At 47.8% G+C, this 16,900-nt stretch overlaps 1 protein-coding gene across 1 annotated transcript in view; it reads right to left on the reverse strand.

The window, feature by feature from the left end:
- Positions 1 to 386: 386 nt before the first annotated feature.
- LOC109909489 (guanylate cyclase soluble subunit alpha-2-like) overlaps positions 387 to 16,900 on the reverse strand; it is a 65,913-nt gene continuing 49,399 nt past the window's right edge. Inside the window, exons 7-9 of the mRNA XM_031796844.1 lie at positions 15,308 to 15,451; positions 2,115 to 2,269; positions 387 to 711 (exon numbers count right to left, since the gene is read on the reverse strand). Of these exons, the coding sequence (XP_031652704.1) occupies positions 492 to 711; positions 2,115 to 2,269; positions 15,308 to 15,451 (519 nt within the window). The 3' untranslated portion in view covers positions 387 to 491. The remainder of the gene's footprint in view (positions 712 to 2,114; positions 2,270 to 15,307; positions 15,452 to 16,900) is intronic.

Raw genomic sequence — 16,900 nt, forward strand, 5'->3', positions numbered from 1 at the left:
TTCTATTATATTGTCTCTGTTGATTTGGTTGTTTTCCTTCCTCTTCTCTCAACCTTCAAAGTCTGGTTTGTGGTGGGGTTGAAGGGTAAAGGGTGGTTGCCCTTGGTAACAACTGGTTGTAGTTGGTGAAGCGAGGAGTGTCTGTTTCTAGATGGAAAAGCGAGGGAGGTTGTTAAGAGGACTGCGTCCTGGTTTGGGGTAGGAGGGTATTGTCATCTCTATAAGTATCCTATTTAAACATGGGGTAGGGTTTGGGCTATAGGTTTAGAGTTGTGTGTGTATGTTGATGCAATGTGTGTGTGTATGTGTGTGTGTGTGTGTGTTGATGCAATGTGTGTGTGTGTGTGTGTGTCTGTTGATGCAGTGTGTGTGTGTGTGTGTGTTGATGCAGTGTGTGTGTGTGTGTGTGTGTGTGTGTGTTGATGCAGTGTGTGTGTGTGTGTGTGTGTGTGTGTGTTGATGCAGTGTGTGTGTGTCTGTGTTTTGGGAGCCTATAGACTGGTCTCTCGCAGGAACATGGTGCCGATGCTGTAGGACACTTTCCTCAGGGGCTCTGGGGGGGCGGAACGGGAACTTGTCAGGGAGGTGTGGCTATGGGAAGTCCCTCCCTCCAGGAAGTAGCATGTTCCCCGGGATCTCCTTTGGAAATTATCAGGAAGCTCCAACCGGGAACGAGGGACGAAAGAGAAGGAGCAATCATCTTTCAGCAGCCTGGAGAGAGGGAAAGAAAGAGGAGAGAGATTTAAAAACGCATGATGACTGTGTGTTATATTTGGCTGCAGAGTGGGTTTGGCTATTTCTCCAAACAGCAGTGACTCTCCAGGGAGTGATGTAGCCTTGTTCAGAATGAGATAAGGCCAATCACAAACCCAGGCATTATTCACAAGCTACAGTTATGTGTTTGTGCTGCAGGGGGGGTATCTGTGTACACACACACACACACACACACACACACACACATGTACACACACACACACACACACACACACACACACACACACACACACACACACACACACACACACACACACACACACACACACACACACACACACACACACACACACACACACTGCATCAACACACACACACACACACACACACACACACAAGCAAGCAATTACACAGTGTGTACATATGCTGAGTCCACAGAGATATTAGCAGAGGAGGCATAACACACACTGGATTTATTAATCACCATTCACACACACACACAGGTTGGTTTAAATCTGCAACAATTAGCCCTCTGTGTCGCGCAAATCATTTGTGATTCTGAGAAGAGAACGTCCTTGACTGCAAAAATAGAGAGGTTTCCAAGGCAACGCTTTTGACTCACTGACTCACATAAGGGACACCATAGACAGGGAGAGAGAGGGAAAAAGAGAGATAAAGAAGGAGAGAGAGTGAAAAAGAGGGAGATAACACTATGATCAGTTCTCATCACAAAGTGCCTCCACAGGCAGCGTTTGACTCAACATCAGAGTCAGTGTGTGTGTGTGTGTGTGTGTGGTCTGTGTGTGTGTGGGTGGGTGTGTGTGTGTGGTGTGTGTGTGTGTGTGTGTGTGTGTGTGTGTGTGTGTGTGTGTGTGTGTGTGTGTGTGTGTGGGTGGTGTGTGTGTGTGGTCTGTGTGTGTGTGGGTGGGTGTGTGTGTGTGGTCAGTGTGTGTGTGTGTGGTCTGTGTGTGTGTGTGTGTGTGTGTGTGTGTGCTTGCGGGCGTGTGTTTATGACGTATCACAAATGCAGTGACTGGACGTGACTGTTTCTTACTCAAATGTCCTTAGAGACTGAAAGCTGCTCTATTGCCATTCATTCTCCCCCCTCACACACACACACACACACACACACCACACACACACACACACACACACACACACACACACACACACACACACACACACACACACACACACACACACACACACACACAGACCACACACACACACACCCACCCACACACACACACACACACACAGACACACACACACACACACACACACACACACACACACACACACACACACACACACACACACACACACACACACACACACACACACACACACACACACACACACACAGACACACACACACACACACATACAGGTGTACTCACCAGTATGTGGTTGGGCTGACGTTGATGCATCGAGGGTGGCTCCCAGACTCAAACTTGCTGGCCAGTGTGACATTGTTGCCAAACAGACAGTACCTGGGCATCCTCACCCCAACCACCCCCGCCAACACTGAGCCTGTATGGATACCTATACGCAGCTGAAGGATGGAGAGACGGAGAGTAGAGGGAGAAGCAGAGAGAGAGAGATATCAGTTGAACACTGTTTCAGTAAAGGGCTGAGCTGAACACTGTTGGAGTTAGCAACATGACAAAACAGACCTATACACTGAGTATACTAAACACTAGGAACACCTTCCTGATATTGAGTTGCACCCCCCCCCCTCCCCCTCTCAGAACCTCCTCAATTCGTCGGCATGGACTCTACAAGGTGTTGAAAGGGTTCCACAGGGATGCTGGCCCATGTTGACTGCAATGCTTCCCACAGTTGTGTCAAGTTGACTGATGTCGTTTAGGTAGTGGACCATTCTTATTACACATGGGAAAACTGTTGAGCGTGAAAAACCCAGCAGCGTTGCAGGTCTTGGCACAAACCGGTGCGCCTGACACCTACTACCATACCCTGTTCAAAGGCATTTAAATCGTTTGTCTTGCCCATTCACCCTCTGAATGACACACATACACAATCCATGTCTCAAATGTCTCCAGGCTTAAAAATCCTTCTTTAACTTGTCTCCTCCCCTTCATCTACACTGGTTGAAGAGGATTTAAGTAACATCAATAAGGGATCATAGCTTTCACCTGGATTCACCTGGTCAGTCTGTCATGGAAGAGCAGGTGTAATTATAAGTATATTATTATAGCTGGGATTTAAATTTGATCATCGCACTTTAAACACACTTCATTGTAGGTCTGACACACAACACACAAACACACATCATCTCTAATGATCCCTTCAGTATCTCATCTCCACGGTTACTAACGGCACTGAGCACATGCCAGCACACTAATGTGGGTAACCTTGGCAATGAGAGAGAGCGAGAGCAGAGAGAGAGTGAAGAGGGGGAGGAAGAGAGAGCGAGGAAAACGTGAGGGCAAAGGTGTGCTATTCTGATCACACTGTTATAGAGATGGACAGATTTGTATTGGCTAGTTCTGATCACACTGTTATAGAGATGGACAGATTGGTATTGGCTAGTTCTGATCACACTGCTACAGAGATGGACAGATTGGTATTGGCTAGTTCTGATCACACTGCTACAGAGATGGACAGATTGGTATTGGCTAGTTCTGATCACACTGCTATAGAGATGGACAGATTGGTATTGGCTAGTTCTGATCACACTGTTATAGAGATGGACAGATTGGTATTGGCTAGTTCTGATCACACTGTTATAGAGATGGACAGATTGATATTGGCTAGTTCTGATCACACTGCTACAGAGATGGACAGATTGGTATTGGCTAGTTCTGATCACACTGTTATAGAGATGGACAGATTGGTATTGGCTAGTTCTGATCCCACTGCTACAGAGATGGACAGATTGGTATTGGCTAGTTCTGATCACACTGCTACAGAGATGGACAGATTGGTATTGGCTAGTTCTGATCACACTGTTATAGAGATGGACAGATTGGTATTGGCTAGTTCTGATCACACTGTTATAGAGATGGACAGATTGGTATTGGCTAGTTCTGATCACACTGTTATAGAGATGGACAGATTGGTATTGGCTAGTTCTGATCACACTGCTACAGAGATGGACAGATTGGTATTGGCTAGTTCTGATCACACTGCTACAGAGATGGACAGATTGGTATTGGCTAGTTCTGATCACACTGCTATAGAGATGGACAGATTGGTATTGGCTAGTTCTGATCACACTGTTATAGAGATGGACAGATTGGTATTGGCTAGTTCTGATCACACTGTTATAGAGATGGACAGATTGATATTGGCTAGTTCTGATCACACTGCTACAGAGATGGACAGATTGGTATTGGCTAGTTCTGATCACACTGTTATAGAGATGGACAGATTGGTATTGGCTAGTTCTGATCCCACTGCTACAGAGATGGACAGATTGGTATTGGCTAGTTCTGATCACACTGCTACAGAGATGGACAGATTGGTATTGGCTAGTTCTGATCACACTGTTATAGAGATGGACAGATTGGTATTGGCTAGTTCTGATCACACTGTTATAGAGATGGACAGATTGGTATTGGCTAGTTCTGATCACACTGTTATAGAGATGGACAGATTGGTATTGGCTAGTTCTGATCACACTGCTACAGAGATGGACAGATTGGTATTGGCTAGTTCTGATCACACTGTTATAGAGATGGACAGATTGGTATTGGCTAGTTCTGATCACACTGTTATAGAGATGGACAGATTGGTATTGGCTAGTTCTGATCACACTGTTATAGAGATGGACAGATTGGTATTGGCTAGTTCTGATCACACTGCTACAGAGATGGACAGATTGGTATTGGCTAATTCTGATCACACTGCTACAGAGATGGACAGATTGGTATTGGCTAATTCTGATCACACTGTTATAGAGATGGACAGATTGGTATTGGCTAGTTCTGATCACACTGCTACAGAGATGGACAGATTGCCAGATGTTATGAGGAAAGAGTGAGGGGAGATAAATAGAAAGAGATGGAGAAGTAGAGACAAGTTAATGTGTTGTACTTTGATCTTTCTCTCTTGTACAAATGGACCCCCTCTACCCTCTGTTTCTCTGTCCCCCTCTCCCTTCTTTGTCCCCCTCTCCCCTCTCTGTTTCTCTGTCCCCTCTACCCTCTCTGTTTCTCTGTCCCCTCTACCCTCTCTGTTTCTCTGTCCCCCTCTCCCCTCTCTAGTTATCTGTCCCCTCTCCCCTCTCTGTTTCTCTGTCCCCCTCTCCCCTCTTTGTTTCTCTGTCCCCCTCTCCCCTCTCTAGTTATCTGTCCCCTCTCCCCTCTCTGTTTCTCTGTCCCCTCTCCCCTCTCTAGTTCTCTGTCCCCCTCTCCCCTCTCTAGTTCTCTGTCCCCTCTCCCCTTTCTAGTTCTCTGTCCCCCTCTCTAGCTCTCTGTCCCCATCTCACCTCTCTAGTTCGCTGTCCCCCTCTCACCTCTCTGTTTCTCTGTCCCCCTCTCCCCTCTCTAGTTCTCTGTCCCCCTCTCCCCTCTCTAGTTCTCTGTTCCCCTCTCCCCTCTCTAGTTCTCTGTCCCCCTCTCCCCTCGCTAGTTCTCTGTCCCCTCTCCCCTCTCTAGTTCTCTGTCCCCCTCTCCCCTCTCTGTTTCTCTGTCCCCTCTCCCCTCTCTGTTTCTCTGTCCCCTCTCCCCTCTCTGTTTCTATGTCCCCTCTCCCCTCTCTGTTTCTCTGTCCCCCTCTCCCCTCTCTAGTTCTCTGTCACCCTCTCCCCTCTCTGTTTCTCTGTCCCCCTCTCCCTCTCTAGTTCTCTGTCCCCTCTCCCCTCTCTGTTTCTCTGTCCCCCTCTCCCCTCTCTGTTTCTCTGTCCCCCTCTCCCCTCTCTGTTTCTCTGTCCCCCTCTCCCCTCTCTAGTTCTCTGTCTCCCTCTCCCCTCTCTGTTTCTCTGTCCCCTCTCCCCTCTCTAGTTCTCTGTCCCCCTCTCCCCTCTCTGTTTTCTCTGTCGCCCCTCTCCCCTCTCTAGTCTCTGTCCCCTCTCACCTCTCTGTTTCTCTGTCCCCCTCTCCCCTCTCTGTTTCTCTGTCCCCTCTCCCCTCTCTAGTTCTCTGTCCCCCTCTCCCCTCTCTGTTTCTCTGTCCCCCTCTCCCCTCTCTAGTCTCTGTCCCCTCTCACCTCTCTGTTTCTCTGTCCCCCTCTCCCCTCTCTGCTTCTCTGTCCCCCTCTCCCCTCTCTAGTCTCTGTCCCCTCTCCCCTCTCTAGTTCTCTGTCCCCCTCTCCACTCTCTAGTTCTCTGTCCCCCTCTCCCCTCTCTAGTTCTCTGTCCCCTCTCCCCTCTCTAGTTCTCTGTCCCCCTCTCCCCTCTCTGTTTCTCTGTCCCCTCTCCCCTCTCTAGTTCTCTGTCCCCCTCTCCCCTCTCTGTTTCTCTGTCCCCCTCTCCCCTCTCTGTTTCTCTGTCCCCCTCTCCCCTCTCTGTTTCTCTGTCCCCCTCTCCCCTCTCTAGTTGTCTGTCCCCTCTCCCCTCTCTGTTTCTCTGTCCCCCTCTCCCCTCTCTAGTTCTCTGTCTCCCTCTCCCCTCTCTGTTTCTCTGTCCCCTCTCCCCTCTCTAGTTCTCTGTCCCCCTCTCCCCTCTCTGTTTCTCTGTCCCCCTCTCCCCTCTCTAGTCTCTGTCCCCCTCTCCCCTCTCTAGTTCTCTGTCCCCCTCTCCCCTCTCTAGTTCTCTGTTCCCCTCTCCCCTCTCTAGTTCTCTGTCCCCCTCTCCCCTCGCTAGTTCTCTGTCCCCTCTCCCCTCTCTAGTTCTCTGTCCCCCTCTCCCCTCTCTGTTTCTCTGTCCCCTCTCCCCTCTCTGTTTCTCTGTCCCCTCTCCCCTCTCTGTTTCTATGTCCCCTCTCCCCTCTCTGTTTCTCTGTCCCCCTCTCCCCTCTCTAGTTCTCTGTCACCCTCTCCCCTCTCTGTTTCTCTGTCCCCCTCCTCCCTCTCTAGTTCTCTGTCCCCTCTCCCCTCTCTGTTTCTCTGTCCCCCTCTCCCCTCTCTGTTTCTCTGTCCCCCTCTCCCCTCTCTGTTTCTCTGTCCCCCTCTCCCCTCTCTAGTTGTCTGTCCCCTCTCCCCTCTCTGTTTCTCTGTCCCCCTCTCCCTCTCTAGTTCTCTGTCTCCCTCTCCCCCTCTCTGTTTCTCTGTCCCCTCTCCCCTCTCTAGTTCTCTGTCCCCCTCTCCCCTCTCTGTTTCTCTGTCCCCCTCTCCCCTCTCTAGTCTCTGTCCCCTCTCACCTCTCTGTTTCTCTGTCCCCCTCTCCCCTCTCTGCTTCTCTGTCCCCCTCTCCCCTCTCTAGTCTCTGTCCCCTCTCCCCTCTCTAGTTCTCTGTCCCCCTCTCCACTCTCTAGTTCTCTGTCCCCCTCTCCCCTCTCTAGTTCTCTGTCCCCTCTCCCCTCTCTAGTTCTCTGTCCCCCTCTCCCCTCTCTGTTTCTCTGTCCCCTCTCCCCTCTCTGTTTCTCTGTCCCCTCTCCCCTCTCTGTTTCTCTGTCCCCTCTCCCCTCTCTGTTTCTATGTCCCCTCTCCCCTCTCTGTTTCTCTGTCCCCCTCTCCCCTCTCTAGTTCTCTGTCACCCTCTCCCCTCTCTGTTTCTCTGTCCCCCTCTCCCCTCTCTAGTTCTCTGTCCCCTCTCCCCTCTCTGTTTCTCTGTCCCCCTCTTCCCTCTCTGTTTCTCTGTCCCCCTCTCCCCTCTCTGTTTCTCTGTCCCCCTCTCCCCTCTCTAGTTCTCTGTCCCCTCTCCCCTCTCTGTTTCTCTGTCCCCCTCTCCCCTCTCTAGTTCTCTGTCCCCCTCTCCCCTCTCTGTTTCTCTGTCCCCCTCTCCCCTCTCTGTTTCTCTGTCCCCCTCTCCCCTCTCTGTTCTCTGTCCCCCTCTCCCCTCTCTGTTTCTCTGTCCCCTCTCCCCTCTCTAGTTCTCTGTCCCCCTCTCCCCTCTCTGTTTCTCTGTCCCCCTCTCCCCTCTCTAGTCTCTGTCCCCTCTCCCCTCTCTAGTTCTCTGTCCCCCTCTCCCCTCTCTGTTTCTCTGTCCCCCTCTCCCCTTTCTAGTTCTCTGTCCCCCTCTCTAGCTCTCTGTCCCCATCTCACCTCTCTAGTTCGCTGTCCCCATCTCACCTCTCTGTTTCTCTGTCCCCCTCTCCCCTCTCTAGTTCTCTGTTCCCCTCTCCCCTCTCTAGTTCTCTGTTCCCCTCTCCCCTCTCTAGTTCTCTGTCCCCCTCTCCCCTCTCTAGTTCTCTGTCCCCTCTCCCCTCTCTAGTTCTCTGTCCCCCTCTCCCCTCTCTGTTTCTCTGTCCCCTCTCCCCTCTCTGTTTCTCTGTCCCCTCTCCCCTCTCTGTTTTCTCTGTCCCCTCTCCCCTCTCTGTTTCTATGTCCCCTCTCCCCTCTCTGTTTCTCTGTCCCCCTCTCCCCTCTCTGTTTCTCTGTCCCCCCCTCTCCCCTCTCTGTTTCTCTGTCCCCCTCTCCCCTCTCTGTTTCTCTGTCCCCCTCTCCCCTCTCTGTTTCTCTGTCCCTTCTCCCCTCTCCCCTCTCTGTTTCTCTGTCCCCTCTCCCCTCTCCCCTCTCTGTTTCTCTGTCCCCTCTCCCCTCTCTGTTTCTCTGTCCCCTCTCCCCTCTCTGTTTCTCTGTCCCCCTCTCCCCTCTCTGTTTCTCTGTCCCCTCTCCCCTCTCTGTTTCTCTGTCCCCTCTCCCCTCTCTGTCTCTCTGTCCCCCTCTCCCCTCTCTGTTTCTCTGTCCCCCTCTCTCCCCTCTCTAGTTCTCTGTCCCCCCTCCCCTCTATCTCTCACTCTTCTGTGAGTCAGCACAGAGTCAGAACAGACCAATCAAAACACACTGCAGCTCTAAAGCAGCCAATCCCAAACGACAGCTGTGAGGTACAATGAACACGGTTCTCTGGACCATTGTGATGTTCTGTGTTCTGGAATATGTGATTTTAAAACAGTAATATGGGTCAAAACTATCTCTCTCTCTTTCTCTCCTCCTCCTCTCTCTCCCTCTCCCCACCTCTCTCTCGTTCATAGACTAGTTTACATAACACAGTGGTATTGGCTAGTTGTGAACACGCTGACTGAAGAGCGTTTATCCGGCTGAAGTGGTTTGAACGAGCAGAGCATCTCCTCTTTTCCTCAGAGCAAGGGAACAAAGAATGAGAGAGACAGAGAGAGAGGGAAAGAGAGAGACAGAGAGAGAGAGAAAGAAAGAGGGAGAGAGAGACAGACAGATAGACAGCGAGACAGAGAACAGGGCTACAGGGCATAGCTATGCCAGTCTATTTCTGGAACAATGGCCAGTGAATTAATCACAACTATAGGCCACAAACACAAACACACACAAGCGCAGACACACACCAGACACACGCACACATATACACACAGACGCATAGCTACACGCATTTACATACACACACACACACACACACACACACACACACACACACACACACACACACACACACACACACACACACACACACACACACACACACACACACACACACACACACACACACGCACGCACACATGCACACACACCAGACACATGCCCTCAGGTGCACAGACTGATACAGGCATACACATGCATGGCCACACGCATGCGCACACACACAACATTAGAATTGTGTAGTTGCCGTTTTTAAGGACAAAAGGACTCTCTTTCTCTCTCTCTGAAATGTCCTCTTCGCATCAGAGTTAGAATGAATAGAGAGAAACCAATTATGCAGCTCTACAGACAGATAGTTTAAACAGTGTTCCTTCTAGACAACCAGCAGAGCTCTCCTTCAGAAGCCTGGTTTGAGCCAGGACAAACAGCACATTCAGAAAATATTCAAACCCCTTGACATTTTCCACACTTTGTTACGTTACAGCCTTATTCTAAATTGGATTTCCCTCATCAATCTACACACAATACTCCATAATGACAAATGAAAAACAGGTTTTTATAAATTTGTGTAAATATATTAAAAATAAAAAAAGGGTATTGAATACATATTTATATCAGGTGCATCCTGTTTCCATTATCATCCTTGAGATGCTTCTACAACTCGATTGGAGTTCACCTGAGGTAAATTAAATTGATTGGACATGATTTGGAAAGGCACACATCTGTCTATATAAGGTCCCACAGTTGACAGTGCATGTCAGAGCAAAAAACAAGCCATGAGCTCGAAGGAATTGTTCGTAGAGCTCCGAGACAACATGGTTTTGAGGCATGAATCTGGGGAAGGGTACACAAACATGCCGCATTGAAGGTCCCCAAGAACACAGTGGCCTCCATCATTCTTAAATGGAAGAAGTTTGGAACCACCAAGACTCTTCCTAGAACTGGCCACCTGGCCAAACTGAGCAATCGGTGGAGAAGGGCCTTGGTCAGGGAGGTGACCAAGAACCCAATGGTCACTCTGACAGATCTCCAGAGTTCTTCTGTGGAGATGGGAGAACCTTCCAGAAGGACAACTATCTCTGCAGCACTCCACCAATCAGACCTTTATGGTAGAGTGGCCAGACAGAAGCCACTCCTCAGTAAAAAAGCACATGACAGCCCGCTAGGAGTTTGCCACAAGGCACCTAAAGACTCTCAGACCATGAGAAACAAGATTCTCTGGTCTGATGAAACCAAGATTGAACTCTTTAACTTGAATGCCAAGTGTCACGTTTGGAGGAAACCTGGCACCATCCCTATGGTGAAGCATGGTGGTGGCAGCATCATGCTGTGGGTCATCTTTTTCAGCTGAGACTAGTCAGGATCGAGGGAAAGATGAACGGAGCAACGCACAGAGAGAACCTTAATGAAAACCTGCTCCAGAGCGCTCAGAACCTCAGACTGGGGCAAAGGTTCACCTTCCAACAGGACAATGACCCTAAGCACACAGCCAAGACAATGCAGGAGTGGCTTCGAGACAAGTCTCTGAATGTCCTTGAGTGTCCCAGCTAGAGCCTGGACTTTAACCCGATCTAACATCTCCTTAGAGACCTGAAAATAGTTGTGCAGCGACGCTCCCCAGCGACGCTCCCCATCCAACCTGACAGAGCTTGAGAGGATCTGGAGAGAAGAATGGGAGAAACTCCCCAAATACAGGTGTGCCAAGCTTGTAGCATCATACCCAAGAAGAGTCGAGGCTGTAATCGCTGCCAAAGGTGCTTCAACAAAGTACTGAGTAAAGGGTCTGAATACTTATGCAAATGTGATATTTCAGTACTTTATTTATTTTTCCAAAACATCTAAAAACCTATCTTTGCTTTGTTATAATGGGGTATTGTGTATAGATTGATGAGGGGGGACGACGACTATTTAATCCATTTCAGAATAAGGCTATAATGTAACAAAATGTTGAAAAGTCAAGGGGTCTGAATACTTTCCGAATGCACTGTATCCAGCTCACCATATAGCTACATACAGTCACGACCAAAATTATTGGCGCCCTTCGTAAAGATGGGCACAAAATACAACATTAATAACAAATATAAATAATGAGCTGTATTGTATTGGTCAAAAGTGCTGAATTATATTGTTTTATACAAACACAATTGCTCTAGAAAAATATTTTGATAAACAAGGAATACTATTTTTCTCAAAAAGATAAGGGCTCAAATAATTGAAACCCCATTTTTCTGTGAGTAATTGTGCTGGTATAAAATAATATAATTTCCCCATGTTCAGTATTTGTATAATTAATTTTATATACTCTTTTTTACTCATCTCTATTAAGGGTGCCAATCATTTCGGTCGTGACTGTACATGTGATCCCCAGCACCCTTGTTGTCATGCCGATAGACAGAGACAGAGATTGTGTGAGGTTGGTTACTTTTATTGCTGATTGCCATAAATAGAAAGTCTAGGTTGAAGCATGCTAGAAGCAACCCCCCCCCCCCCCCCCCCCCCCCACACACACAAACACACACACACACCATGTTTTGTATTGTCAGTGTTGACTCTGGCAGCGGTAACAGAAAAGAGCCTCTACCTATGGAGATGTGAGGAAGATAGACTGCCTGAACGTGACCTTCTCTGTAACGTAACACATTACAACCCAACACAAAGCTCATGTATTCTCTGTAACACAATACAACCCAACACAAAGCTCATGTATTCTCTGTAACACAATACAACCCAACACAAAGCTCATGTATTCTCTGTAACCTAACACAATACAACCCAACACAAAGCTCATGTATTCTCTGTAACACAATACAACCCAACACAAAGCTCATGTATTCTCTGTAACCTAACACAATACAACCCAACACAAAGCTCATGTATTCTCTGTAACACAATACAACCCAACACAAAGCTCATGTATTCTCTGTAACACAATACAACCCAACACAAAGCTCATGTATTCTCTGTAACCTAACACAATACAACCCAACACAAAGCTCATGTATTCTCTGTAACACAATACAACCCAACACAAAGCTCATGTATTCTCTGTAACACAATACAACCCAACACAAAGCTCATGTATTCTCTGTAACACATTACAACCCAACACAAAGCTCATGTATTCTCTGTAACCTAACACAATACAACCCAACACAAAGCTCATGTATTCTCTGTAACACAATACAACCCAACACAAAGCTCATGTATTCTCTGTAACACAATACAACCCAACACAAAGCTCATGTATTCTCTGTAACCTAACACAATACAACCCAACACAAAGCTCATGTATTCTCTGTAACACAATACAACCCAACACAAAGCTCATGTATTCTCTGTAACCTAACACATTACAACCCAACACAAAGCTCATGTATTCTCTGTAACACAATACAACCCAACACAAAGCTCATGTATTCTCTGTAACCTAACACAATACAACCCAACACAAAGCTCATGTATTCTCTGTAACACATTACAACCCAACACAAAGCTCATGTATTCTCTGTAACACAATACAACCCAACACAAAGCTCATGTATTCTCTGTAACACATTACAACCCAACACAAAGCTCATGTATTCTCTGTAACACAATACAACCCAACACAAAGCTCATGTATTCTCTGTAACACAATACAACCCAACACAAAGCTCATGTATTCTCTGTAACACAATACAACCCAACACAAAGCTCATGTATTCTCTGTAACCTAACACAATACAACCCAACACAAAGCTCATGTATTCTCTGTAACACAATACAACCCAACACAAAGCTCATGTATTCTCTGTAACACAATACAACCCAACACAAAGCTCATGTATTCTCTGTAACCTAACACAATACAACCCAACACAAAGCTCATGTATTCTCTGTAACTTAACACATTACAACCCAACACAAAGTTCATGTATTCTCTGTAACACAATACAACCCAACACAAAGCTCATGTATTTCCTGTAACACATTAAAACAACAGCGTAACAGAAACAACCGGCATTAATTAGCCAAAAACAACCCCTGCTGCCATGTCACGATTCTCCCATCACCATGGCAACACTACGCATTCCCATGTTCTATCCATCACGTGACGACCGGTGTGTCGGCAATAAGTCAATTACACACATGCGTGCTGTGATCACACACTGCAAGCATTATTATGCACACGGACATCCACAAACACTCATTTATTGTACACACACAAAAACACAAACCCATTGTAGTGTCGGTCCGTGTGTGTGTGTGTGTGTGTGTGTGCGCATGCCGTGTGCTCCCTTCCTTGTGAAGACATGTTTCATCTCATCGTCAGTAAAGGGGAAGATGAGAGGGGCTCCATTGTCAGCATCTACAGCTGGTTAAGAACTTCCTTCCCAATGGGCCACGACGATTATAATACACACACATCTGGGACTGTCAGCCAGCCAATGAGACGAAGCAACTAGCACAACACAGCTAGCACAATACAGCTAGCATGACACAAAACAACACAGCTAGCACAACACAGCAAGCACAACACAACACAGCTAGCACAACACAACACAGCTAGCACAACACAACAGCTAGCTCAACACAGCACAAAACAGCTAGCACAACACAACACAGCACAATAAAGCACAACATAACACAAACACAGCTAGCACAACACATCACAACACAGCTAGCACAACACATCAGAACACAGCTAGCACAACACATCACAACACAGCTAGCACAACACATCACAACACAGATAGCACAACACAGATAGCACAACACAACACAGCTAGCACAACACATCACAACACAGATAGCACAACACAGCTAGCACATCACAGCACAGCTAGCACAACACACCACAACACAGATAGCACAACACAGCTAGCACAACACAGCTAGCACAACACATCACAACACAGCTAGCACAACACATCACAACACAGCTAGCACAACACATCACAACACAGCTAGCACAACACATCACAACACAGATAGCACAACACAGCTAGCACATCACAACACAGCTAGCACAACACAGATAGCACAACACAGCTAGCACAACACAGCTAGCACAACACATCACAACACAGATAGCACAACACAGCTAGCACATCACAACACAGCTAGCACAACACAGCTAGCACAACACAGCTAGCACAACACAGCTAGCACAACACATCACAACACAGCTAGCACACCACATCACAACACAGATAGCACAACACAGATAGCACAACACAACACAGCTAGCACAACACAACACAGCTAGCACAACACAACACAGCTAGCACAACACAGCTAGCACAACACATCACAACACAGATAGCACAACACAACACAGCTAGCACAACACATCACAACACAGATAGCACAACACAGATAGCACATCACAGCTAGCCTTAAACAGCTAGCACTACACAACACATCACAACACAGATAGCACAACACAACACAGCTAGCACAACACAGCTAGACCAACACAGCACAATCTAGCACAACATAACATAACACAGCTAGCACAACATAATACAGCACAGCTAGCACAACACATCACAACACAGCTAGCACAACACAACACATTACAGTGGGAGCAAATGAAGCATGGTCGGCAGAACAAGCAAGGAGGTGGGCAAAGCCAAGCACGAGCTAGCGAGATTCTATTGACGTGTTGTAGCATGTATTCCATTAGGGAATGCCTCCTCTGTGAAGTGTGCATGTGCACAAACTCAATTCGACCTTGCACTCCTACTAAAAAACTGCTTTTAAACTTATAAAACTGAGTGCACTGTGTTCATAGCGGATTCTAGTTTTCTAGTTTCATCGATGACAACTTGGCCCAGTTTCACCTAGTTCCATCCTCTCCCACTACCAGCGACTGGACTTCCTCTCACTACCATATTTGGTGGTAAGAAAACTTTCTAAATGGATGTTTCAGCTCTATAGCCCCTGTGACATGTCTGGGTTACCCCTTCTGTCTGTGGCACAACACAGCACCGCACGGATAAGCTGATAGACGCTTTAAATTCCAGGTGTAAACCACATATACATTTGAATGAGAAGAGAGACAGACTGCAGGAGGAGAGGGTGAAAAGAGATGGAAAGAAAGAAAGAGGAAGTGAGGAAAAAGAGGAGGAGTGAAAAGGGAGACAGAAAAGATGACAGAAAAAGAGAGTGAGGGAGAAATAGCCCATCCCCTCTCCTGTGCCAAGCGAAGACTCACCTTGATGGACTTGCCGTCCGGCGTTAACACCTCCTCTGACAGCTCCATCATCTTCAGGGCCATGAGTGCGATTGGCTTGGCATGGCTGTCAATCTTCCGGTGGAGCCCGCCCGCAACACAGTAGGCATCGCCTATAGTCTCAATCTATATGGGGATTGGAGAAGAGTCCATGAAGCCATGACGATTTCATTTGATTTGAGTTCTATACTTAATCAAATTTAAATATTTTCATAACATTTATCCTGACAGAATTAAAATAAACACTCATACAAGCTGTACCTGACGACAAGAAACACTCTCATTTTCTTCCAGTCACAGTCATTTATCCAGATTAACCATGACAATGGGAACATATGGGACTCCTCTCTCCCCCCCTCTCTCCCCCCCCCCTCTCCCCCTCCTCACATAGAGCAGGAAAAGAGAGGGGGAGAGGAGAAAGTGGAGACGAGAGGAAATAGAAGTAGAAAGAGAGAAGGGGAAGAGTCAAGTAAAAAAGTAGAAGGTTGAGGAGAAAGGAAAGGAAGGGTAAGAAAAACTGCTGTATCTGTGCTGACTCAAACCCTGGCGAAGGACGAGAGCTGATGTAGTGCTGACTCAAACCCTGGCGAAGGACGAGAGCTGATGTAGTGCTGACTCAAACCCTGGCGAAGGACGAGAGCTGATGTAGTACTGACTCAAACCCTGGCGAAGGACGAGAGCTGATGTAGTGCTGACTCAAACCCTGGCGAAGGACGAGAGCTGATGTAGTGCTGACTCAAACCCTGGCGAAGGACGAGAGCTGATGTAGTGCTAGATGGATGGAGGGATGGATAGAGAGCTGATGTAGTGCTAGATGGATGGAGGGATGGATAGAGAGCTGATGTAGTGCTGACTCAAACCCTGGCGAAGGACGAGAGCTGATGTAGTGCTGACTCAAACCCTGGCGAAGGACAAGAGCTGATGTAGTGCTAGATGGATGGAGGGATGGATAGAGAGCTGATGTAGTTCTGACTCAAACCCTGGCGAAGGACGAGAGCTGATGTAGTGCTAGATGGATGGAGGGATGGATAGAGAGCTGATGTAGTGCTGACTCAAACCCTGGCGAAGGACGAGAGCTGATGTAGTGCTGACTCAAACCCTGGCGAAGGACAAGAGCTGATGTAGTGCTAGATGGATGGAGGGATGGATAGAGAGCTGATGTAGTTCTGACTCAAACCCTGGCGAAGGACGAGAGCTGATGTAGTGCTAGATGGATGGAGGGATGGATAGAGAGCTGATGTAGTGCTGACTCAAACCCTGGTGAAGGACAAGAGCTGATGTAGTGCTAGATGGATGGAGGGATGGATAGAGAGCTGATGTAGTGCTGACTCAAACCCTGGCGAAGGACGAGAGCTGATGTAGTGCTAGATGGATGGAGGGATGGATAGAGAGCTGATGCAGTGCTAGATGGATGGAGGGATGGATAGAGAGCTGATGTAGTGCTAGATGGATGGAGGGATGGATAGAGAGCTGATGTAGTGCTAGATGGATGGAGGGATGGATAGAGAGCTGATGTAGTGCTAGATGGATGGAGGGATGGATAGAGAGCTGATGTAGTGCTAGATGGATGGAGGG

This window comes from Oncorhynchus kisutch, linkage group LG18 (genome assembly GCF_002021735.2).
Source record: "Oncorhynchus kisutch isolate 150728-3 linkage group LG18, Okis_V2, whole genome shotgun sequence".
NCBI classification, from domain to species: Eukaryota; Metazoa; Chordata; class Actinopteri; order Salmoniformes; family Salmonidae; genus Oncorhynchus; species Oncorhynchus kisutch.